General features: G+C 36.7%; 1 protein-coding gene across 8 annotated transcripts in view; it reads right to left on the bottom strand.

Moving 5' to 3' along the window:
* The window catches only part of NUMB (NUMB endocytic adaptor protein), a 197,822-nt gene that overhangs the window by 44,128 nt on the left and 125,983 nt on the right, over nucleotides 1-27,711 (bottom strand). For 7 of the 8 annotated variants that reach the window (XM_047079394.1, XM_047079392.1, XM_047079399.1 and 4 more), the window contains 2 exons: nucleotides 23,249-23,389; nucleotides 648-722 (listed from right to left, as the gene is read on the bottom strand). In XM_047079394.1, the coding sequence (XP_046935350.1) occupies nucleotides 648-722; nucleotides 23,249-23,374 (201 nt within the window). In that variant the 5' untranslated portion in view covers nucleotides 23,375-23,389. Of the gene's footprint in view, nucleotides 1-647; nucleotides 723-23,248; nucleotides 23,390-27,007; nucleotides 27,042-27,711 lie in introns of those variants that run through there. The other variant, XM_047079397.1, reaches the window with a different exon arrangement.

Below are 27,711 nucleotides of genomic sequence, written 5' to 3'. Positions count from 1 at the left end.
TCTGAATCCATTCTCTCCTTTTACTAAATACACAGGCCTGTGCCTGGGATTTGTTTTATGGTAGAATAGGCAAAGAAAACATTATGTATCCTGGAAAAGGCCCCTCCATTTCAAGTATGCTCAAGTTTGTGCAAAAGGCAGGGGAAATACACTGTTTATGTTAAAGGAGTATATAGAAGGAAACTGGGGAGTAGTAGCCAAAATAGTAAGCCCTCCCCCCAACTGTAAACCTCACTAGCCATCATCACAGGTAACTCTATCTTCTACTTTTTCCTGGAAAGCTGTTTATTGTAGTAAATTTAAAATCAGTAATTAAAACCCAGTTATCACAGTTAAGACACTAACTCTAATAGTTTTCTCTTGGTTTTAGAACATTATTCATCTGTAATGTTTCATACCACTTGTTTAATTTAGGTTCTGAATCAAAAGTAACTTTTGGATAATGTCTGGCCTAAATTGGCAAAATTGGTCTTTATTATTGACATCTTTGGATGACAACATGAGATGCTCTTTATTAGAGAGCCCACATCTTTTGCCTTAAGAGAAATACTGTTATTGGATAGCGAATCATTAAAATTTATTGAGCAAAATCTTTAAAAAAAATATTTCAGCATATAGATCAACCCTGGCAACCATCAAATACATACAGCTTTCAATCTTTTTACAGCATCTTCACAGATGTGCATTCCTCTTGACTCATCAACTTCTACATGGCCGAGGTACTGTAGAAAAGAAGAAAAAAGTTAGGGTTATTGCTATGCTTATTGAGTAGCTACTATATGGTAAGTATCAGTTGGTAGAAAATTGAATATCAAAATTTCTGCACGTAAGAAACGACTACTATAGAAGAGTTAAGATAATGTTTCTAACCCTCAGTGTCCTCATATAAATGAGATTTAGAATAAATGTCTCAAAGAGCTGTTATAGAGAAGTGAAAAAGTACATGGTAAGCACTAAATGTTACCTAAATCTATTGGATCTGAATATAATAGCCTGTGCTAGACATAGTTACTGTGTCTCTGAACACAAAAAATAATCCTAAAATCAACTGTGTATGTATACATATATAAACACATGTATGTATATGTATACACACATATTGAAAAAGGCACAAATAAAAAGAACAGTTACTCAAAGGATGAAGAGATCACATATTCCTTTTATGGCAAGCATATAAGAGCAGGGCAGAGAACTAAAAAACAAATTTTAAGAGGGCAGTACATTTAAGCTTTAAAAGATGTGTAGAGGGGTTTGTCAGTTTGAGCCCTGAGCTGGGATCTGTGCTGACAGCTCAGAGCCAGGAGCCTGCTTGGGATTCTGTGTTTCCCTCTCTCTCTGCCCCTCCCCCACTCACGCTCTGTCTCTGTCCCTGTGTCTCTCTCAAAAATGAATAAACATTTAAAAAAATATTTATAAGATGTGTAGAATTTGAAGAGGCAAAAATTGAAAGGCTAGAAAACTATTTCAGGCCAAGAGAATTTAACAAAAGTTATAGGTGTAGAAAAGCATAACTATATATCTGCAAGTATTCCTGTTTGGCTAGAACATGAGGTATATACAGCTGGGGAACTTTAATGCTGGAATGTGTCTTTTTATTTATTTATTTATTTATTTATTTATTTATTTATTTATTTATTACAAATGTTTATTTATTTGTAGATAAAGAGAGTGTGTGTGTGAGTGAGGGAGGCGTAGAGAGAGGGAAAGAGAATCCTAAGCAGGCTCCGCACTGTCAACGCAAAGCCCGACAGATGTGGGGCTCGAACTCACACAAACCGTGAGATCACAACCCCAGCCAAAATCAAGAGCTGGATGCTTAACCCACTAAGCCACCCATGGGCCCCGAGTCTCTCTTTAATCCTAGAGTCCATAGAGAGCTAATAAAGCTTTTTTTTGCAAGGTTACAGTAATGTAATTCAAACTGTACCTTAGCATGGGAATAGGTAAGAGAAAACAGAAGGGATGGTGGGAATATTACAAAAGTACTCTTATTTATGTATTTATTTATTTTGTGACAGAGAGAGAGAGAGAGAGAGATGGAGGGAAGGAGGGAGTTCGAGCCTTGCAAGCAGGGGAGGGAGAGGGAGGGAGAGAGAGAGAGGGAGTGCGAGCCTTGCAAGCAGGGGAGGGAGAGGGAGAGAGAGAGAGAGAGAGAGGGAGGGAGGGAGGGAGGGAGGGAGGGAGGGAGGAGGGAGGAAATCTTAAGCAGGCTCCATGCTCAGCACAGAGCCTCATGAGCTCCTACAACCCTGGGACCACGATCTGAGCCAAAATCAAGAGTTGGACACTCAACCGACGGAACCCCCTTGGCGCCCCTGAAAGTGCTCTCTTTTAAAAGGAAATTTATGGTCTGGTTCTGGGTTAACATTGAGTAGACCCACTTTTCTCTGTCCAACCTGCTGAATGAAACCATAAAACCTGGACAGAATGCATGGAGCACCTATCTGAGGTCTCTTTTGTAAAGAGTAGAAAAGAAATTCAAGAAGAATACCAGGATCTTAGATATATATTTTTTAATATTTATTTATTTTGAGAGAGAGAGAGAGAATGAGTGAGCAAGCATGGATCTGGGAAGGGGCAGAGAGGGAGAGAGAGAATTCCACACAGGCTCTGTGCTGTCAGCGCAGAGCCTGATGCAGCGCTTGAACTCACAAAACTGTGAGATCATGACCTGAGCTGTAATCAAGAGCCAGACTCTCAAGATGCCTAGCCGACTGAACCATCCAGGCACCCTAAGGTACTTCTGAACTGGCAGGGAGTTTACCTCCCATTCTCCTCCTCCTTTTTTTCCTCCCTCTCTTTTTTGATGCTTCCAGTTTGAACTTAACACAGCCAGAAATCCAAAAGTGAGTGCTGTGGCAAAGAAAGAACTCTGAGGGAAATAAAAAAGAACTCTGGGAAAGGCACTCTAGCTGTGGCTCTAAGATCAGGAGAGAGTATAGGAATCATACTCCCTTTTATTTATCTCTCTTAATTGTTTGTTGTCTCACATCCCAGCTCCCCAAAATATCCTGTGGTGGTGGCGCTGATGGCAGCAATGGAAACCTGCAAGAGCCACACTTCTGAGGGAGGGGAACTTTCCTCCTGGTTAGTGAAACTGTGATTCCAGGAAGATGGGACAAACACCCTTTCTGCTTTCTTCCCCCTTTGTATATCTCCCACCATTTGGCCCTGCATAGAGGTGAAATAGTGGGAACGTATGGGAGAGCAGAACAACAAGAACCCCAGGAAACACAGGCATAGAGTTTAAGTAACTTGCCCAAGGTCACTTAGCTAGTGAATACTCAAACCCAAGCAGCCTGACCAAGAACCATCTTATAATGCTCATACGTATGGAATTTTTCATTTTTACTCAAATCTTTCCAATACTGCATAAGTGCATAAAACCAGTGTATTACAATCAATTTAGGAAACTATTTGACTTCAAGTAACTTGAGGCATCAATCATAACGATCATTACCTAAGACCAAAATAATTAAATGTCTGAAGAATTTTAACAGCTATAATTTTGAGTGAACATTATATAAATAGGAAAAATCCTCACTTTTTAGTGAATCAAATGATGTATTATATACAGTTCTAAGCTGAAGGAGTCTAACCTCTTTAGGCCAAATCTGAATAATATGAAATCCAACAAGACAAATCTTTACATATTCTATTTTAGATTGTCAAGTGCAACAAATTTTGGCTACAAATTTTATTTTCTAAACACTTTCTATCTAGATCCACATTTAGTTCCACTCTTTGGTTTTATAGATGAGAAACAGTGGTAATGTTTTCTCAAACTCAACATCACTGAATCCATTATGGATACTCAGTGTATACAAGGGCTTCAAATTTTAGAGAATTTCTAAACTACTACATTAAAAACAATACATAATAGTATTTCATATCAATAAGAATCTAATACCTAATGATGTTGAGTATCTTTTCATGTACTTGTTGGCCATCCGTACATCTTCTTAGGAGAAATTTCTATTCCAATCCTTTGCCTATTTTTAAATCATGTTCTTTTATATATTCTAAATACTAGACTCTTATCAAACATGTGATTCCCAAATATTTTCTCCCATTCTGCAGTTTTTTAATCTTCTTGATAACTTCCTTAGTGCACAAAAATTTTACATTTTAATTAAGTCTAGTTTATCTATTTTTTCTTTTGTTGCTCATGGTTTTGATGTCTTTTCTAAGAATCTATTGCCAGATCCAAGGTCATGATAATTTACCACTAAGTTTTCTTCTACGAATTTTATGGTTTATAAGACTTAATAGTCTTATATTCCTTAAAAAAATTTTTTTAATGTTTATTTATTTTTGAGGGGGGGGGCAAGAGAGAGAGAGACAGACAGACAGACAGCACCAAGTGGGGGAGGGACAGAGAGAGAGGGAGACACAGAATCCGAAGCAGGCTCCAGGCTCTGAGCTATCAGCACAGAGCCCGATGCAGGACTAGAACTCAGGAACAGTGAGATCATTACCTGAGCTGAAGTTGGACGCTTAACCAACTGAGCTGCCCAGGTGCCCCTATTCTTATATTCTTATATTAACTTTTAAGTTAATTTTCTGTACATAGTGTAAGGTAGAGGTCTGGCTTCATTTTTTTTTTTCAATGTGGAAATCAAGTTGTTCCATCACCATTTGTTGAAGAGACCATTCTTTCCCCATTGAATGGTCTTGGTACCCTTCTCAAAAATCAATTGGCCACAGATGTATAGGTTTATTTCTGTACTCTCAATTCTATTACATTGTTTTATACATCTATCCTTATGTCAGTATGACATTGTTTTGATTACTATAGATTTGTACTAAGTTCTGAAATCCCCAAGTGTGTATCATTCAACTTTGCTTCCATTCAATGATGAAGTCCTTTTCTTAGGTTCATCAATGTGATGAACTATATCAAATTTCCTAATACTGAATTATTTGTGGATTCTTAAGTTAAACCCTACTTTGGTCTTTATTATACTTTTAGATCCCACTTGTTCTATTTTTCTGCCTACTTTTTCATCTATATTTATAAGTGGAACTGGTCTATGGTTTTCTTTTTGTTTTATGCTATCTTTGTTATATCAGGATTCTGTTAATGCCATAAAAAAATCTGGAAACCATTCTTTCCTCCCCCAACCCCCATATGCTCTGGTATAGTTAAAGAGCATAAGAATTATTCTTTGAGGTTTTGAAAGAATCAACCTGTGTAACCATCTATAATCTTTTTGGGGAGATAGTTTTGGGTTTAAAATTTTTTTTTTTCAACGTTTATTTATTTTTGGGACAGAGAGAGACAGAGCATGAACAGGGGAGGGGCAGAGAGAGAGGGAGACACAGAATCGGAAACAGACTCCAGGCTCCGAGCCATCAGCCCAGAGCCTGACGCGGGGCTTGAACTCACGGACCGCGAGATCGTGACCTGGCTGAAGTCGGACGCTTAACCGACAGCGCCACCCAGGCGCCCCAGTTTTGGGTTTTAAAAACACTATTTCCTTCATGGTTACAGGCCTATTCAACTTTTCATTTTCTACTTTAATTAATTTTAGTAATATATATTTTCCTAGAACATTCTTTTTTTAAAAGAAGAGGAGGGAGGGGCAGAGAGAAAAGAGGAGAGACCTGACGCAGACCCTGTGCTGACAGTAGAGAGCCTGATGTGGGGCTCCAACCCACAAACTGTGAGATCATGACCTGAGCCGAAGTTGGACACTTAACCGACTGAGACACCCAGCGCCCCCTTCCTAGAACATTCGTAATCTAAAATTTCAAATTTATCACCATAAACTATATAATGTTCACATAACTTAAATCTGTGATTGGGTCTCCTCACTTTCTTATCTCTAGTATTATATATCTGTGTTTTCTTTCTTTTTCTTTATTAGGACTCATTCCTAATACTATATCCAAGTCACTTAATCCCTGTTTCCATTTTTTATTAATAATAAAATGACAAAGTAGGGTTTTATGGTCGCTGAGTTACCTTTAGGTGCTGAGATATGAATATAGGTTTCCAAGTGTTTCCAGAGGATTTTATTCTATCATTGTGGTGACTTCAACTGATCTCTTATGGGTATTTATCCCAGTAAAAAAAAGGGGGGGGCAGGGAGACTTAATGGAAAGGAGAGAACAAAAATATCTCATATATGGAATGACTCTTAGCTGCAAAATCTATTTTGGAAATGTGGAGATGGAAATCAGTGTTGTGCTTTACTAGACTATGAGAAAAACATGCCCATTGAAAAAAACATTATTAAAGAGGTCTCTTTTCTTTTCTGAGACACTATCTCACTGAAGAATTGCAGCTGACTTGTGTTTTAATGGCTAAAATATTTGACACTGGGACTTCTTTTGTCTGTATGCCTTTTCCAAACTCCCTCTGAGTAAGGGACTTTTATTCACAAAAATGTACTTTAGAAAAACTAGTATGTGGAATTTCATTCTTGGATGAATTAGGTCATTTTTCCTTTTCTTGAAAAAATTATTCAAATAGATTTCCCCCCTTTTTTTTGGTAATGTTAGCTATGAGAAGAAATGCGGAGTTCTGATGTGAAAGACTACGTAGTCAACACTTCCCGACATTAGCAAAAAGTAACATAATGATTAATTTACAAGAAAGTGTAAGGCACATTATCAGGTATACATGTCCAGTATTATATAGCAAATATAGGATGTAGATGTGTAGAACATGATATCAAAACTTGTTTCAGGCCTTTAATCAAAGGAGAGTAGCTAAGTCAAATTAAAATGGGTTACTTTTACATATAATTTTGGAGTACAATTACATTTGAACAAGTCATCTGACCTAAATATATGCATTAAATCTAATCACAGAAGTTTAAAGCTGAAAAGAACTTAAAGAGATTCAGAAACTTTACCTTTCAAATGTGGCACAGAGTGTCAAAAAAGTTAAGTGATTTACACAAAGTCATATAACTAGTAAATTAACAGAGCCAGGAATAGAACTTTGATCTTTTCACTTCTAGATCTTTCTTCTTGCAACTATCTCACTATCTTCTGTTTACTATCTCACATTACCTCTGCAACTTTGCTATTCAAATAATGGTTTATAGTTTACTGGTCTTACACACATTAACTTAATGCTAGTCTACTTTAAAAAAAAAAAAAAGAAAGAAAGAAAGAGAGGTTGATCAAATAGGAATAGTCATCCATTTTGGCAATGTTGTTTATGGCTGAAGTGGGTGGGGGGCATTCTTCCTCAGAGCTCAATATTTCCTTCATAAATGAAATTACCCTGACTTCCCTAGTAACACTATAGTACTGCTAACCAAAGGGTAGATATGGGGGATTTTGCTTTATAAAAATATTATAGCTGATAAGTAAAGAAAGGATGACAGAATTAAAGTATCACCATTTTGCAACTTAATGATTTAATAATCCCAGGCAATGATCATGAATGGCTACTGATATCACAAAAAGATAATCAGCTATTGTGCGTCTCCTGATCATAGCCCACAACACCAATGAAGTATTCCTGGAAAACCAAGCAAGCAAGCAAGCAAGCAAGCAAACAAACACAATCTAAGCTAAATCTGATCAAGCCTTTAAGAACCAACCCACAAAAATTATAGGAAACAGGGGCGCCTGGGTGGTTCAGTCGGTTAAGCGTCTGACCAGCTCAGGTCATGATCTCAGGGTTCATGGGTTAGAGCTCTGCATCTGGCTCTGTGCTGACAGCTCAGAGCTTGGAGCCTGCTTCGAATTCTGTGTCTCCCTTTCTCTCTGCCTTTTTCTGACTCACACTCTGTCTCTCTCTCTCTCACAAAAATAAACAAAACATTAAAAACATTTTTTTTTAATTACATGAAACAGAGGAACATGTTAAACAGAATGAATTTTTGGCATTTTCAATTTGCTGAAGAGTGAAGAATTAGAGTTCCAGACCAACTAGATTAACACCAGTGAACAGCAAAGTATCTCAATTCAAATGCCAAAAAGAATTCCCTAAAAGTAGAAGTAAACCCGAAGTAGACAGAGCCTTCTTAAAACTGTAATCCAGCTTCTTTTAATATAAAACCAGACAAGGACATTATGAGAAAGAAAAATTACAATCCATTCAGGAGCAAAAGTATAGATGTGAAATTTTTGAACAAAGTATTAGCAAAGAGAATCCAGAAATATACTCAGTAAACTCAACTTGAGTACCTCTAATGATCAAGTTGAGCTTATTCCAGGAATGTAAGGTTAACTATTCAAAAAATCTACTAAGTATAATTTACTACCCAACAGAATTAAAGATAAAGATTATATAATCTCTATAGGTACAGAATACACTTCTGATAAAACCTAGTTTCCACTCATAATTTAAACTATTTTTTAACCAAGAACAGAAGGGAACTTGTTTAATCTGATGAACTGTGGCAAGATTGGGAATGAGGTAACAATTCTTGTTATTACCAATTCTACTCAGAGTTATATATCAGTCCCTGACCAATGAAACAAAGGGACAAAAAAACTTTTAAGTATATATAAGAAATACAACAATAATTATTCAGAGATAATATAACTGTATTAGTAAAAAACCCAAAGGAATATACAAATAAATTATTAGAATTAATAAATGAGTTTAGAAGGACTGTAGATATAATTTCAACACACAAAAGCCAATTGTATCATTTCACAGTATATACAAATATTGAATCATTATGTTGTACATCTGAAACTAATATAATGTTATATGTCCATTATATTTCAATTTTTTAAAAAGTCAATTGTATTTCTATAACAGCAATAAGCAGAAAATGAAATTTTGAAAAAGATACCAATAATAGAATCAAAACTAAATGCCTGATGTTATCCTTCATTCATGAATCTATTCTTCTAACAACGTCTTTCCTAAAATATGGCAACTCTACCCTTCCAATTGCTCAGATCAAAAACCTTGGCACTAGGGATGCCTGGGTGGCTCAGTCAGTTAGGCATTGGATTTCTGATTTCAGGTCAGGTCATGATCCCACAGTTCGTGAGTTCAAGCCCTGAGTTAGGCTCCTTGCTAACAGCGGGAGCTCACTTGGGATTCTCTCTCTGCCCCTCCTGTGTGAATGCTCTCTCTCTCTCTCAAAATAAACAAACAAACTTAAAAAAGAAAAAACACCTTGACACTATCTTTGATTTCTCTTTCTCTTTGTCAACACTTCACAAATTTAATAAATCAACAAATACTACCAGCCCTGTCTACAAAATACATGCAGAATCTAATCCCTTCTCACCACTTTCAGTACTATCACCCTGATGTAAGCCATCATCATCTTTCAGGTCTGGATTTTCGTAACAGCCACTTAACCGGTCTCTCTGCTTTCACCCTTGCTCTTCTCTACAGTAGATTCTTAGCACAAGAGTCAGAGTAATCCTTTTACAATCTAAGTTATATAATGTCACTCCTCTGCTCAAATTTCTCCAGTGGCTTCTCATTTCACTCTAAATAAAAGCCAAAGTCCTTAAAATGGTCTTATAAGACTCTATACCACTGGTTTTTTCAAAGGGGTGTGTTCAGGAAATATATGGAGGCATTTTTGGTAACAGTGACTTGGAAAATTACTCATAGGTATTGTGCACAGATGATACCCTGCTTCCTGTATGACATCTGACTGTGCTACTGGGCATTAGTATCCATTTTAAGTGAATGGATAAAAAACTTACTTGTAATTATTTAAACTCTAACTCCATTTTACATATATACACAATATTTTTTGCATAATTGCAATTGCTATGTCAATCAAGGAAAGAATTTTACTTTGATAAGAATTTTACCAAAAGCTGTTCACCATTTCAGAAAATAACATCACCATTTACAATCCACTTGTGGTATATGAGTTATCAATATATCGTATCAGTCTACATTTGCAGCTCTCATCCACAGTGATTCTAAGGTAAAGGTTTACTACTTTAGGTCTTCTAGGGTAATTATGTCCAAACACTCACACACTGGTTTAATTTTATTAACGTTTTTTTGTTTCTTCTTTATATATTTAATTATGTAAGCATAAGTAGGTTATACTATGTATATATTTCATTTAGGATAGTACAAGAAGTATTATAAGATATTTGTAGTAAAAATATAGATGATAGATCTGACCAGTGTGAAAAGTATTAAACTACATGCATGATCAGGCACTCTGCTACTTAGCTGATCTTACCTCTACTTGTACTACCTGCTCTAAATACACTGGCTTCCTTGCTGTGTCTCCAACATACCATTCTCCTGCCCTAGACCCTTTGCACTTGCTGCCCTTTCTGTCTACAATCTGCCTCTTACTTTGAGTCTTCACTGAAAAGTCACTTTTGCAGTGAAGGCTCCCCCAACCATCTTATTTTAAATTTCACTACCCTTATCACCATGCACTTCCTTCAAACCTAGAACCCTTTTGATATACCAGGTACTTCATACATTTTTATTTTTTCACTGTTAAAACCAACTAGAATGTATACACTGTGCAGGAATTTTGTCTGTTTTGTTTGCTATACTACCCATGCCTAGAACACTGTCCGGCAAACAGCAGGCATTCAGTAAATTGAATAACTTTTAAATGAATTAATGAATTACTAGACTCATAGAGAAGAAAATGTAACACATGACTTAGCTCTACATTAAACAATTAAGAATCATTATACTGAAACCTCTTACACTAAACTTGACAAAGAAAGGGGGACAGGGGCACCTGGGTGGCTCAGTCGGTTAAGCATCGGACTTTGGCTCAGGTCATGATCTCATGGTTCTTGAGTTTGAGCCCCCCAACAGGTGAGCAAGAGCCCCACTTCGGGTGAGCATGAGCCCTGCGTCAAGTGAGCATTAGCCCTGCTTCTCTCTCTCTCTCATTCCCTTACTAAAAAAAAAAAAAAAAAAAAAAAAAAAAAAGAGAAAGAAAAGGAAAGAAAAGAAAAAAAGAAAGGGGGACAATTTATGGTTGTAGGACAAAATGTAAATGTTACTGACCTTATAATACTAAAAAGAAAAGCACAGTTGACATAAGTTTGAAGGTAAGAGAGTTAGGGGTTTTAGTATTTTTATTTTATATGGTAGAGAATCGAGACATACCATCTAAAATTAAAGAAGAAAAAAATTATGAGTATAGGAAACTAATAGAAAAACCAAAAATAGTAATTCCAAAAGTCTGGGTGGAAAAGAGACAAAGAGAAGATGGAAGGACAGGATATGTGGGTTAAATGATCCTTTGTCACCTTTACAGTGGAGAACCAATGATAAAACTGGTAAGTTAAGAACAGACACTAAAATGACATTATCTAAAGAAGGTAAAATATTACCAATTATAGAAGCAGAAATAAAAATGGTTAAATGTCCCTGGGAAGTGGGATTAGTGGTAGAGAAGGTGTTGTTTTCTCACCACAAGCATATATTACTTCAATGAAAAATTTTAAGTTTAAATTAAATTCAACACCATTTTAATAAAATTTTAATTCACATATCATGGTTATAAAATCATAATGTAGTCCTTAAGAACATAATCCTCTAGGGGCGCCTGGGTGGCTCAGTCAGTTAAGAGTCCAACTTCAGCTCAGGTCATAATCTCGTGGTTTGTGAGTTTGAGCCCCATGTCGGGCTCTGTGCTGACAGCTCAGAGCCTGGAGCCTGCTTCGGACTCTGTGTCTCGCTCTCTCTCTCTCCCCTGCTCATACTCTGTCTCTCTCTCTCAAAAATAAACAAACTTTTAAAAAATTAAATAAAAAAAAGAAAGAAAAAGAACACAATCCTCTAAATCTAGACCACAGGAATTCAGTGTTGGCTTCAAATAATCAGATATCACCAACTATTCACTAGCACTATCATGTAACAGAAATCTCACTGCATCATATTATGTCATAAACAAAATCATCAGCTCTTAAGAGATTCTGAATAGAGCTAACACTTCCTTTCAAAATGCACAGCAAATCATGAGTAACTGAAATGCCTGGGATTCATAAACCAATAACATTTCACAGTTTATGTTAAAAAGTTATCTGAAACAAGAAACATTTTTCCCAAATTTTTAATGTTTCAGTAATCTCTACACCCAACCGGGAGCTTGAACCCACGACCCTGAGATAAAGAGTCCCATGCTCCTCTGATTGAGCCAGCGAGGCACACCCAAATTTTTAATGTTTCAAACAGAAAACCAGATTATGATGTATAGTTGTCACTGTTAGCAAGCTAGAGAACTAAGAAATAAATACAATGTATCTATCTATTAACCAACTGGTCACTTCGATTGATTTATTTCATTGGTACCATATATGTGAACCTTACGTTTGGATGACTACCAATCAACTGGAGCATCTTCCAAAAAATTACAGTGTGAGGCAGCTATGAAATGAAACATTATTGCATATGCAGAAGATTGTCACATTCAGACAATAAAATTATGAGTAGCAATAAAAGTCCCACCCCTTGGGATAAATAGAATTTTTAAAGCTGTAAGAGATTGCTGTGACCAATGCATTAAGTCCTCAGGCATCAAACATCTATCAAAAGCTTCTGACTCCTATTCAAGAGAAGATATTTAACTTACAGTGTTAAAAATTCAATTAAGGAAAAAACCCAAGAAATAAGAAATGCAGATTTAGAACTCAAGTATTCAGTTGGCATCTAACAAATAACAATAACAGCAGCACCAAAATTTATTGTATACTATGTGCCAGCAGTGTTGTGTTTTTCATGTACCGTATTTGCTCATTTATTTCTCAGAACACCTATATTAGATAAGTACTATTTCTCATTTTACAGCTGAAAAAACAGAGGTGGAGAAAGTTTAAGTAATTTGATTATGGTCACAGTTAATAATAACCGGCATAGCACCAATACAAACTTGGGTAGTTTGGCTTGAAAGCATATGCTCTAAATGGATAAAGAAATGGCGGTTTATATACACAATGGAGTACTACGTGGCAGTGAGAAAGAATGAAATATGGCCCTTTGTAGCAACGTGGATGGAACTGGAGAGTATGATGCTAAGTGAAATAAGCCATACAGAGAAAGACAGATACCATATGTGTTCACTCTTAGGTGGATCCTGAGAAACTTAACAGAAACCCATGAGGGAGGGGAAGAAAAAAAAAAAAAGAGGTTAGAGTGGGAGAGAGCCAAAGCATAAGAGACTCTTAAAAACTGAGAACAAACTGAGGGTAGATGGGGGGTGGGAGGGAGGGGAGGGGAGGTGATGGGTATTGAGGAGGGCACCTTTTGGGATGAGCACTGGGTGTTGTATGGAAACCAATTTGACAATAAACTTCATGTATTGAAAAAAAAAAAAAGAAAGCATATGCTCTAGATGCCTCTCTAAAATTTATTACAGAGCCAATGAAGGACAGAAAGCAGGCAAGTGACATAGTCATATCTGCAATTTAAGAAGATCACTATTACAGCCTTAAGATAATAGTTTGAAAGGGATTAGCCACAAGAAAAACAGTCAAGAGAACTATAATGGTCTAGGGAGAAAAAAAAGCTGAGGACACGATTACACAGTAGCAGTAGGAGAAAGAACAAAAAGGCAGAGGATAGATATTTAAGTATAGATATGATATAATGACAGTGACTGACATTGTTAGTTGCCTACATGTCAGCCAGTCTTTCAACGGATTTCCCCTGCCAAAAGAGCCTAACTCCTTGGTACAGGCTGAAAATAGCAAATAATTGCTTTCTTGGCTTTCCTTGCAACTATAGCATGGAAGTTTAATTCAATCCTAGCCAAAGGAAAAGCAGTAGGAAGTCTCTGTGTGTATGTTTGTAAGGGGCTGTCCCATTCTGATATAAAAGACATTTACTCCCTAGTCTTTATCTTTAGATAATGATGAGTGAGGGTATAAATTATTCTTTTTTTAAAAAAGTTTATTTATTTTGAGAGAGAGTGTGTGAGAGAGAGCAGGGAAGGGGCAGAGAGAGGGAGAGACAGAATCCCAAGCAGGCTCCACGCTGTCAGCACAGAGCCTGATGGCAGGACTCAAACCCACGAACTGTGAGATCATGACCTGAGCCAAAACCAAGAGTTGGATGCTCAACTGGACTTGGCCAGCCAGGTGCCCTACTTTAAATTAGGTTGCTGGATTCTGTTAATATTTTGTCAAAAGTTTTGTGTTAATATCTATACAATAATTTAGTTTGTAGTTTCCTTCTCTTATGCTGTCAAGTTTTAGAATGCTACACATATAAAAAGAAATTTCTAAGTTTATAAAATGAATTTGGAAGACTCTGATGAACAAATAAAGCATGACTTTCATCTTTTCGTTAAAAGATTAATAGTTCCCAGGGCACTTGGGTGGCTCAGTTGGTTAAACATCTGGCTCTTGATTTCAGCTTGGGTCATGATCTTGCGGTTCGAGGGGTTGAGCCTTACGCTGGCAGTGCAGAGCCTGCTTGGAGTTTTCTCTCTCCTTTTCTCTCTGCTCCTCCCCCGCTCACACATGCATGCGCATACTCTCTCTCTCTCTCAAAATAAATGAGTACACTTAAAATATATATATATATTAATAGTTCCCTTGGTATGTTAGGGTTGGAAAGTAGAAAAAGGGAGGTAGGTAACTTTTACATATTACGATATTTCTTCTACAGGAGTTGGTCTTTTTATATTTTGTTTCTTTGGAGTTAGTTTTGGTCATTTATACAACCCAAGAATATTACCAATTCTATCCATGTTTTCAAGTTTATTTGCCTATTTTTTTTTAATATTTTTTTTCAACGTTTATTTATTTTTGGGACAGAGAGAGACAGAGCATGAATGGGGGAGGGGCAGAGAGAGAGGGAGACACAGAATTGAAACAGGCTCCAGGCTCTGAGCCATCAGCCCAGAGCCCGACGCGGGGCTCGAACTCACGGACCGCGAGATCGTGACCTGGCTGAAGTCGGACGCTTAACCGACTGCGCCACCCAGGCGCCCCGCCTATATTTTTTTTAAGAGAGAGAAAGAGAAAGGGCAAGAGTAGGGGAGAGAGGCAGAGGAAGGGGGAGAGGGAAAGGGGGGGAGGGGGGGGAGAGAGAGAGAGAGAGAGAGAGAGAGAGAGAGAGAGAGAGAGAGAATGAATATGAATCTTAGGCTCCATACTCAGAGTAGAGTCTGATGCATGACCCTGGGATCATGACCTGAGCCAAAATCAAGAGTTAGATGCTCAACTGACTGGGTCACCCAGGCACCCCTATAGAATCTTAATTTTAAAAATGCCATTGGTATCTGTGATTATTTTCCCAGTTTATTTTTTTTTTTTGTGCATTCGTGCACAAAAGTATATTTAGTAACTTCTAATTTAGTATTATCATTGTACATCAAAATACACGTTACATGGTAGGTAAGCCACTGGATCAGAAATACTGAAATAGCAAGAGCCCTACTTTCTGTACCATGGCTATATGCTTACACGCAAAATAAAAAAAGCCTGTGTGATACTGTGCTTTATAAGAAACACAGATTTGGTCATTCAGATAACCACAATATATTTCTCATATATATTTGGTCTTCATCCACAGTTCCTGACTCACAGCTCCCAAAATCTTTGGAATTTCCTGAGTATTAAGAGTGATAAAGGTGTCTTTTGTTCCATAAAGGAGGCAACTTTCTCGGAAAACACCTAAGGATGGCAGCTTTTGCCAGGAGGACCAACCATGTGAATAAAGGGTTGGATCTGTCAGTCTCACCTCCCAACCCCTGGAGAGGGGAGAGGGGCTAGAAACTGAATCAGCCAATGACTTAGTCAATTATGACTATGTAATGATACCTCATAAAAACCCAAAAGGACAGTTTTTGGGCTTTTATTTTTGGAGTGCTTCCATACTTGGGTAAGCAGAACATTTTCACATGCCACCAAGCCAGTCCCCAAGCTCCATGAGGCCAGAAGCTACTTTGTTCAAAACCTCACCCTATATATCTCTTTATCTCACTGTTGATTCATACCCTTTATCATGTCTTTTCATCAACTATTAAATGTAAGTGTCCCCTTGAGTTCTGTGGGCAGCTCCAGCCAATCTCTAAGGAGATCATTGGATCTCCAATCTGTAACTGGTTACTCAAAAACACAGGTTAACAGCCTGGGGCTTGTGACTGGCATCTGAAGTAGGGGGTGAGAGGGAAGTCTTATAGGACTGAAGCATGAAACTGGAATCTGATGAACTGTCAAACACTACGCTGGTGTCTAAGAGCTGCTTGGTGTTGCTAGAGCAGGGGGTGGGGAGATGATCCCCCTCACCATGTTCTAATGGACAACACAAAAAACCCTATTATTAAAATACTACCTCTTAAAACTTCTAGCACAATGGCAATCCTTATCTTAGAAAGAAATGGGGCCCAGAACAACTTGGCAGATCACTTAATATAGCAAAATGTTGGTCCAGGAGGTAAACACATCCAATTCCAGCCATTCATGTGCTCAATTCTCCATTTGGTCTATCCGATTTGTACATACCAGCCCACTTCCTGGTTCAGGATTATAACCTTAAACCAACGGAATGAAGTCCTTCCATCTCATTTAGCAGTGAATTGAATTAGATCAGTTTACAAACAATACAAATAAGCATAAATCCTGTATCCAGCCCCTCAAATCTCCCAAATTTGAAGATAATATGAAATCCAGAATCTATCCAACAGAAGGTCCATTTTAGCATTCTGTATGTATTCTACATAACTAGAGAATTAAGATTTTAATTACAAATCAAAGGACTGATGAACTGGCTTAGATTCCAGCAACTGATTTTAACCGAAAATAACACTAGCATTTTAAAATATAATGTTAGTATGCAATTATAAGTAAACTTAGTATATTACTTTAACTGATGAAGCATACTGTTTTGTTTTTGTTTTTGTTTAACGTTTTATTTATTTTTGAGACAGGGAGAGACAGAGCATGAACAAGGGAGGGTCAGAGAGAGGGAGACACAGAATCTGAAACAGGTTCCAGGCTCTGAGCTGTCAGCACAGAGCCCGACGCGGGGCTCGAACTCCAGGACCGCGAGATCATGACCTGAGCCAAAGTCGGCCGCTTAACCGACTGAGCCACCCAGGCGCCCCTGAAGCATACTGTTTTAATCAACGGTTCTCAAAATTTTTGGTCACAGGACCCAATTACACTGAGGACCCCAAAGCATTTTTGTTTGTGTCAGTTATATCTATTGATAATTTTACTATATTAGAAATTAAAACTAAGAACTTTTAAAAATATTTAATTCATTGAAAAATAATAATAAATGCCATTTACATTAACATGTAACATGGAAAATAACTATATCAAAATGAAACAATTTTGTGAGAAGGGTGGCACTGTTTCACATTTCTGCAAATCTCCCTAATATCTGGCTTAACAGAAAACTAGATTCTCAAATTTGGCTAATATCTGGCTTAATAGAAAACTAGATTCTCAAATTTGCATCTAGATTCAATCTATTGGAATATGTCGTTTTGATACATATTTTCACACACAGATATATAGTTGGAAAAGAAAGTACTTCAGGATCTCACGAAAAGATTTTGGGGACCTCACTTTGAGAACCATTACATTAAATTTTTATAGGTAATACTTCACTTCTAACATTAAAATTCCTCCTCCATTAAAAAAATTATTGGGGCACCTGGGTGGCTCAGTCAGTTAAGTGCCTGACTCTTGATATGTGCTCAGGTCATAATCTCACGGTTCACAAGATTGAGCCCCACGTCAGGCTCTGCACTAAGCATGGAACCGCTTGGGATTCTCTTTCTCCCTCTCTCTCTCTCTCAAAATAAACAGTTAAAAAAAAAGATGATCTCTGTTACACTAGCAGAATTGCAAGACAAGGTTTGAAACCTACTTTAATTAATTACTAATTAAATTGTAATACTAAATTGTACTTATACAGGCACCAGTATACTTTAACATACTTGGCAGAGATCAAACTAGTTGCAGTTTCACTTGATTACAGTCTAGTAATCACATTTCTATTTCCAGTAATTGCATATTCTGTATCTCCCATTCTCTGGAGTAGCTATTCTAATGTCTTCAAATCTAATTCCACAACTTCTCTCCTCACTCTTCTACAGATGTCTTCACTTCCTATTTCCTTGAGAAAATATGCCTTTAAACTCCAATTTTAAGCCACCAACACCATAAATGTAAGGCATTTACACTCCGTTTGTTACCTTTGCTACTATTAAAATAGAAGCAGCATCCTTCCTCCATCTAAAACAAATCCACTTTCTACATGCTTCTTAAAGGCCCTTTAGTTATGCTCAAGTCTCTCCTACCTTAAAGACAAAATTCAACATAAAATCAAACTACCAGTGATTTATAGACTTTAGCTGAGTAAACTTTATGGTATGTAAATTATATCTAGTAAAACTGGTAAAAACAACAATAACACACAGCTTTTCAACCTCACACTCCCTTTGCTACTCTGCCTTTCTGCTCTCCTTTGAAGACAAACTTTTTCATTAAAAATTTTTTTAACTACCTTATTGAGGTATAACTGACATATAATGAACTATATATATTTAAAGTTACAATATGCTGAGTTCTTGCATATACCTGAGAAACCATGATCACAATCAATATAATAATCAGCCATCACCACTAAAAGTTTCCTTGTGGCTTTGTAATACTTCCCTTTCTCCCCTCCCCATCTTCACACAATCTTGTCTGACGAACTTCTCAAATTAGTAATCTCTAGATTTGTCATCTTCTTTCTTATTTTGCATCCATTCACTCCTCAATCTAGACTCCATCCTTATGACTCCACTGCAAGTGCTATCATTAGAATCACCAGGACTTTCAAATTTTTAAATTAATGAAGTTTCATTTTCTCCTCAATAGCACTTGACCACTTTCTCCTTCCTTGAAACTTGGCTTCTGAGATCACACTCTTCAGGTTTCCCTTATACCTCTCTGGCTACTCATTCTTATTCTCCTTTGAAGATAACCCATTTCACTGCCTGTCCCTTCTATGTTTGTCCTAGGCCCCCCTCTCCTCTCACTTCTTCTAGGCAATCTTACTTACTCATGACTTCAATGATAATTTATATATAGTCAACTCTCATTATTCAAGGATTCCTTATCTGCAAATTTGCCTACTTACTAGAATTTATTTGTAATCTCAAAATGAAAACTCATGGTGTTTGTGGTTAAGTAGGTATCTTCATGTCCGTCTTTCCTAGACACCTCAAAAGGAATTCATCTTCTCTACCTCAAACGTGTTCTTCCTCAGTGAGCATGCTCACCACCTTACTAGTCGTCTACATGGGAAACTTTTTATACCAACTCATCAGTAGTTCAGAATTCAGTAGTCCCCAAGGCAAGGCCAGATAAGACATCATTTGTCCAGCTATATTTGAGGAAATTCATCTATGTTTAGGCTATAGAAAATAATTCAGGTTCTGATTCTCCTATCCAACCATATGGCATTTGTACTTAAGTGCATGGGGTGGGAAGGGAAGGCAGATAAGGGGTGGGGAGCCACAACGTAGAAGAGGGGATGAATGTTTTGTCGAAAGGATTTCAAAACACCATTTGGAGAAGATCATACAAAAAACGTCCTAAGTAAGGTGTCCTGCCTGCATAAGATGTAAATCTTACATCTTAAATGTTTATCTCTAAGGCACATCTAATCAGCTGTTTCTTATGACAAATGACAGTACCAATGAATGATAGTGAACCTTATTTATCACACACAAAATACTTAAAAGTTGTATATTTCATAGCCAATTGGAAGTGCTTCGATTAATTTTACTTCAGTTATTTCAGTACTATATACCAGCCTCTCAGAACCCTGTGAATGAGGTTTTTAAAAATATATATATGTTTATTTATTACAAATATAACATGTTCATGACAAGAAATGTCACTAGTTCCAAAGGATACATAGTGAAAAGTAAAAAGATCCCCAAACCTTCACACCCATTCTGTAATTCATATTTATTTGTGTCTTAACAGGTATTTCTTATATATATAAGCAGATATATAGATTTTTTTCTTTAAAAAAATTTTAACATTTATTTATTATTTTTGAGAGACAGAGCACAAGTGGGGGAGTGGCAGAGAGAGAGAGAGAGAGAGAGAGAGAGAGAGAGAGAGAGAAACAGAATCTGAAGCAGGCTCCAGGCTCCGAGCTGTTTGCACAGAGCCTGACGTGGGGCTCGAACTCACAAACCACGAGATCACTACCTAAGCTGAAGTCAGACGCTTAACAGACTGAGCCACCCAGGCACCCCAGATTTTTTCTTTTTAACTATAAACAGAATCATACTATGTATACTGTTCGTGCCCTGCCTTTATCACTTAATAATACACTAAAGTCATCTTTCTGTATGAGCATGTCAGAGAATATTCTTTCAGTGTTTCCTCTGTCAGTCAATGATCATCACCTCTATCAGTTTGGGACAAGAAACCAGGTATCAGCCTTAACACCATTCTTTTTCATTCCCTAGGTTCAGTCCATTTCCAATTCCTATTGCCTTTATCTCTTAATTATCTCTCAATTTACTTCATTCCTTTTCGTCTCCACAGTTACCATCTTAGTCCAGACTAAACATGATCTCTCCTCTGGATTATTGTAATAATCTTTCACCAGACTCTTTGCACCTACTATGGACTACCTCCAAACCACACCACACGCACAGTCCCAGTTTGGGAAGAGGAAAAAGTTCTGGAGATGGGTGGTGCTGATGACTGCATAACAATATGAATGTTACTAATATTAGTGTACTATGCACAAAGAAATGGTTAAAATGGTGAATTTTATGTTACATATTTTACCACAATAAAATGAACAAAAGATGAAAAAAACCCACACCATTTAGTGGCTTCCAGTAACTCTTAAAGTCCAAAATCCTTAACATGGCCTACAAGGGCCCCACCCTATTTCTTTCCAGGTTCATCTCATATAACTTCTTACACCATAGCCTTCCCTTTTTAAAAAGCACTTATCTCAGTTTGTAATCATATTAATGCAAATATCTAATTAAAGTCTGTCTTCCTACAAGGACACTATCAACTCTACAAGAGCAAGAACTGTCTTTTTATTTACCACTTAGCATATGTCTGGTGCACAGTAGATATTCAAAAAATTTTATTAAATGAATACAGACCTACCTTATTCTTTTTTTTTTTTTGTAACGTTTATTTATTATTGAGAGAGAGAGACAGAGCGTGAGCAGGGGAGGGACAGAGAGAGAGGGAGACACAGAATCCAAAGCAGGCTCCAGGCTCTGAGCTGTCAGCACAGACGCTTAACGGACTGAGCCACCCAGGTGCCCCTCTTGTTTTTTAATAGTGGCAAAGAATTCCACTTAATGGATTCCTAACTTCTTTATCTAATCCCAGAATGATGGGCATTTAACTTGTTTCCAGATTTTTGCTATCAAACGATGCTAAGATGACCACTTTTGCCAGTATATCTGTGAATGTACTTAAATGTAATTCTTTTTTTTAAGTTTATTTTTTTTAGTAATTTCCATACCCAACTTGGGGCTCAAACTCATTACCCCAAGATCAAGAGTTGCATGTTCTTCCAATTGAGCCAGCTAGGTGCCCCTTAAGTGTAATTCTTAAATGTAAAATGTCTGGTCAAATGAAAAGTGCATTTAAAATTTTAACTGATATTTCCAAATTGCTCTCCTAATAGGTTATAATTTATATTCCAAGAAATCAACAATGTGTAAGAGTACCCATTTCCACACTACTCGTATAATCAAAATGAGCCTATTTTGGGGGGTGAGGTTGGGGGAAGTGAAGAGTGTTAGTTTTTGTATGAGAGGGTTTTTTTCATATCTTAATATCATGCCAAAAATTTTAAAATAAAATATTTAAGTTTATTATTCCTATAAAAGAACTCATTTCAGCGAATAAGTAGCAAAGCTAAGTGATTAGGATTTCTTTTTTTTTTTTCTTTGAGAGACTGTGTGCACAAGCAGGGTAGAGGGACAGAAGGCGGGGGAGAGAAAGAGAAAGACAGAGAGAGAGAGAGAGAGAGAGAGACAGAGAGACAAAGCAGGATCCTTACTAAGTCTGGAAACCTATGACCCTGGGATCAATACCTGAGCTGAAATCAAGAGTCAAGACACTTAATCAACTTGAGCCACCCAGGCACCCCAGAAAATGCTTAGTAATTGACAGACTGTGGAAAAATTTGTATATTTTTCATGTATTTATTTAAAACGTATATTCCATAAATCACTTTTCTGTCATATAGATTTTTTTCCTTTCTGAAGCTTCAGGCTACGTTTCAATCAATGGTAGAAAATCACAATAAGACTATGTATACATAAGAATATGTAGAAAATAGAGAAATATGTTAACATTTTATATTAGACTAAATTTTTTTCTGGAAGATATTAACATTTTGGTCTAGTTCCTTCTATTTTTTTATATCCACACTTAATACACCTCATAGCATGCTTATATAATTATAAATTACTTCTTTTCACTAAAGAGTATAACAGGTACACTTCTTTCATGACCTTAAATGTGACGCTTCTTCGGAGTGTCAAGTAGTAGTAAGAAAAACACCTATATGGCACCCCCTTCTCTAGATCTTCATTATGTTATTACTACTTTGAGCTTCCATTTTCTGATCTTACAGGTGAAGGCATTAGTTTAAATGACCTCTGTAAGATTAACAGTTATAAGATTAAAGAGAAAATTCCTTTTGATTTAACTCTTTTAAGATTTTCTAGAACACACCAGGCCTGTATTTAAGAAAACAGACTCCCTATTCCCTCTGCTCCACCACTTAGTAAACATTTACCACTCAAAATAATTTCATTTGTAATAATTTGGGACTTGGGAGCACCTGGGTGGCTCAGTTTGTTAAGTGTCTGACTTTTGGCTCAGGTTGTGATCTCTAGGTTTGTGAGTTCAAGTCCCACATCAGGCTCTCTTTTTCAGATCCTCTTCACCCTCTCTCTGTCTCTCCCCTGCTTGTGCTCACTCACTCTCTCTCAAAAATAAAAAAAACAAAACAAGGAAAGCTATCCATTCAAAATTGTTATTAAAAATAATAATAATAATAGTAATAGTAATAATAATAATAATTTGGGATTTTTAGATATTTCAGGATTAGTTTTTCATCAGAAATGATCTTATTTGTAGTGATTCTAGAGTATATATCAGAAATTCCTATTTAAATATAAAGAGAAAAAAATCACTAATTATAATTGTTTTCCTTATTAATTCTACCTTGAAGCAGAAGATGAAGAGATTCATTTTTAGAGGGTTCTCTTTTAATTGTCCTAATTAATAGGATTTCACACACAATAGACTATCAATTCTTTTCCACATCTAGAATTACAGAAGCACGAGCTCTTACCTTAACTGGGAAGCTACATTTTCCAGTACGAACCCCTTCTTCATCTGTCTGCCACTGATGTGGACGACTGGCCTCTGGAACATAAACATCTTTCTTTCTCCTAAAACTTTGCCGTAGTTTATTCATTTTAATTTTTACAACCTGCAGACAGAGTAAAAGAAATATGAAAAAGAAGTTATTATCTTCTCCTATATTTAAACTTTGGATTACTATGCTGATAAAAAACTAATGTTCCAAATTAAACATTTTGGTTTAATAGAAAATGAGCAATTAGTATCCCTCTTCTTAGAGTAACTCTAAGCTCAAACAAATCATTTCATTTTTCAAAAAAACAACTATAATACTAATTCAAATAACTTCTATGATTTGAAGAGATGTTATTCTAAGAAGTTTCAAGCATTTTAATTGTAATAATCCAATGAATATTCCTATTGATCTACCCCTCAAATCCATTCCAATTCCTGAATAAGGAAATCTGTACATGTAGGTCAAATTATAGACTGCTAACGATTTCTGAAAACATTTTGAAAACTTTCATACTTATTAGGAAAAAAACCATTTCTAAACACTGAAATTTAGGACCTTTTTGACTTACTATTAGAAAACATTAAACAAAGCATGGACTGTAACCACCTTTTCATAAAGATGTTTTATAAAAAGGAAGAAAATAAAGTTTCCTTTAAACATACTTAAAGAAGTTCTACTAGGATTAAATTATTCTAAAGAAAAAAAATTCTTGCAAGTAGTATAACATCAGAATGTACTTTCATATCTATAATTATTACAGAATGAAAGTAAACTAATAGCTTTCCATTATAAAGGTCCAAGTCTCATCATTAACTCTGTAAATTAAAAGGGATTAAACTATAGTCATTTTTGGTTTTGTTACTAGAAGAGGTACCTCTCTAATGCCTTCAGTAGAAATCACAAAACTACAGGGAAGGAAGATCTAACTGATAAAAAACAACAGGACATTCAAGAACCTATGAATAAATGTAATGAATAAGTGTCCCTTTACAGAGCAGGTCTCAAAATCTGAAACCAATATCTTCAGTTTTCTGTTAAGGAGCATAGCATTGTTCATTCTTTCCCTGAAGGGATTTAACCACCTCAACCAGCCTCAAAGAGATCTTAACTTTTGAAAATGATGTGACAAAGGTATAAAAGGAAACATCTCTGTCAGAGTGTTAAATAGCAAGGAATTGAACATTAGTTCCCACATGACACCAATGAAAAGCTTCAAAAATCAAAGTTAGCATCCTGAGGAAAATAATTTTGTATTTTAAAATGCATAATGCCACACCAGAACTATTACTAAATTAGCTAATTTGCACAGACAAGCCAATCTTACCACACATCTTCTTAAAAGGTAAAAATTCTGACAAATGGCAATGTAAAAACCCCTGGGTTTTCTAAAAATGAATTTATTTTTTCTCAAATCACAACTGATTTGTAGAGTATATGAAGTAGATACTAAATAATCACACGACTGGACAAAAGGTAGTCCACTCTTTTGCCTTTAAGTAGATGACTCATTCCTAAACTACTTTAAATAAGAGTCTACCTTAATCTAATAGGCTCCCCTCATTCCTCCCCCAAATTCCACAACCTTTCCTGACAATACATCCTGTTATTACTTCCTCGTATCATACTTTAAAACATATACACAAATATAAATATAAGAAAATAAAAAAAGACCTATATCCTTGCTCAAGCTGGCACTCTGAGAATCTTGAGGTAAAAAGCCCAAGAGATTCCTTTCTTCTTAATTTCTTTCTCGTAGCAAAAAAAGAGGTGTCGGGGGGTAACCTACACTCAGTTGTCCTGGTCAGACACCTGAAAGTCATCTCCTCATTCACTCTTTCTCTGACCAACAATTCTGCTGCTTTTGCCTCCTTAGTATATCTTGAATTCATTCCCCCACCCACCACATCAGTTCTATCCTCAGACATTTTTGTGTAAATTATTGCCAAAGTCTATTACTCAATGGTTGCTTTGCTTCCAAGAAAGGTCCATTCTAATCTGTTCTCTTGATTACTGCCAGAGTGCTTTATAAAACACAAATCTGACCATGCAATTACTCAGCTTAAAATCCTTCACTTGCTTCACAATACTTCCAGATAAAGTCCAAATTCCTAAACTTGGCAAAACACAGTCCTTTTTCATCTGGCTTCACTCACCAATCCCCATTGACATGCTAAGCTCCAGCCACACTAAACTACTTACAACTCTCCAAACAAGGCATGCCCTCTTTCAGAGCCTATTTGTGTGTTCCTCCATCTGCCTAGCAAGACCTTTCCCCATTTGCCTCTGATTAAAGTCTACTCATCTTTGGAGAGTCAACTTGGGAGTCTTCAGGGAAGTTAGTAGCATTGTCTTCTTGACAAGCCCCTAGCTGGATGGGGTTAGGTCCTTCCATTTCATATGATTCCCATTAATATCCTCGGATTACTTCTTTTACTGCACTCATCAAACCTAACAGCAATTTTCTATTTCCTTAATAGTAAACTGTATCTTATTTATTTAAATACTACCCCTGCATCTTAACACAGGATCTCTCATATACATGGCACACTATAAATTTGAAGAAATAAAAGATAAAATAGACCCCCATCATATTAGATAATATTTACCAGGTAGGATAAATGTAGACATATAGGAGCAGAGAGAATCACCGGTGTTGGAAGAGACTGCAGAGATAATGGTAGGCCAGCCTCCCACTGACAAAAGAACCACCTTGACAACTACCCATAAAGGAAGACATACGGTCTCTGTCTAAATAACTCTAGTATAGATTTATTTCATCTTTGGGCAGTTACTTATTGTTGTACATTCTGCTGACCAATAAGAGAACAGAATAGAAGTGTCAAGATTTGGCATCTAAATATCTTGTGACTGGGGCCCGAGTGGCTCAGTTGGTTAAGCGTCTGACTCTTGGTTTCAGCTCAGGTTATGACCTTATGGTTCATGAGTTTGAGCCCTGCTTAGGGCTCTGTGTTGACAGTGTGGAGCCTGCTTGGGATTCTCTCCCCGCCCTCCCCGCCCCCTCCCCGCCCTCTCCCTGTCCCTCCCCTGTGCATACTGTATCTCTCAAAAATTAAAAAAAAAAAAAAATCTTGTGACTTTCAGTACTAAAATCGTTATCAGCATTTCTACAGAGAGTATTACTTATCAGTGATTTTCAAATTATGCTTTAAGTAGCCCTAGGATTTCCAGGGAGGAGACCCAGGCGCCACTGGTTGGTTGTGGAAATAAAGAGAACAAAGTTAGAAGACTACACTCAATTCAGGAGGGACATCAGGTCCCTGTCACAGCTTCAAACAGACAAACTCCACTTTATCTGATTCACATATTGGGATTCCATATATGTTTAAGGAAAGGGTTTCATGGCTGAAAATTTTTTGAAAATGAGTGATATAATCATAACAGTTCTAAAATGAACTTGGCAAAATGAAAATATAATATCCTGCTTGTTACTTCTTAATGAGTAACTACCAATGGTTTGTAAATAACCAAGGGAGAGACCAAACATTCTGTTTTCAAGTAATCTATATATAATGATTTTGCTTACAAAGACAAAAGAGACAACAAGAGAAAATACAAAACCTGTTAATATAAAGTAACATTTACTATAGGCCCTCCATAAAGTTAAACTTTACTACCAAATAAAGAAAATCATACCCCTTGAGAAAGTCCTGGTTGAACACAGGTAAAGTATATATTTTTGTTAGTATAAAAAATGAGAACAAAAAATCTTACTTTGGGGGCGCCTGGGTGGCTCAGTCGGTTAAGCGGCCGAGTTCGGCTCAGGTCATGATCTCATGGTCTGTGAGTTCGAGCCCCGCGTCGGGCTCTGTGCTGACAGCTCAGAGCCTGGAGCCTGTTTCCGATTCTGTGTCTCCCTCTCTCTGACCCTCCCCCGTTCATGCTCTGTCTCTCTCTGTCTCAAAAATAAATAAACGTTAAAAAAATTTAAAAAAAAATCTTACTTTGTACCACAAACTAAATTTAAAAAAAAAAGTCATCCCCATTGTACTAGCTAGACATAATTGCCAAATGTAGAAAATCTCTTCACAGTTCTCATTCTTAACTGCTCTGCAAAATTTGACACCATGATTCCAGCTCTCCTTTGTACACTTCTTTCCTTGTTGTCTCTCCCCACCCCAATACCCTACACCTCTGGTTTATCTTCTTCACCTCTGTTACTGCCGATACTCTGAGGGCTTCCTCTACTTTTTCCCATCCACTGAGGGTATTCCCCAAATATCGGTCCTCAATTTGTACTTCCTTGTTTATACTATCACTCTTGGTGAAATAATCAACTTAAACCATCACTCCAACTGTGATGATTTCCCAATAATAATAATCTTACTCTTGTATTCAAATTCCTCTATTTAGGTGCATTGGTGTTGCCTCAAATACATCAATTTAAAGTTAAATCATCACCTCTTACCTCCCCTTAA

Source organism: Lynx rufus, unplaced genomic scaffold, assembly GCF_022079265.1.
Source record: "Lynx rufus isolate CCGP_SWC_20201006 ecotype Redwood Valley unplaced genomic scaffold, mLynRuf1.p SCAF_17, whole genome shotgun sequence".
NCBI classification, from domain to species: Eukaryota; Metazoa; Chordata; class Mammalia; order Carnivora; family Felidae; genus Lynx; species Lynx rufus.
Note: the sequence above shows the minus strand (reverse complement) of the source record. Positions and strands in the feature narration are given on the sequence as shown.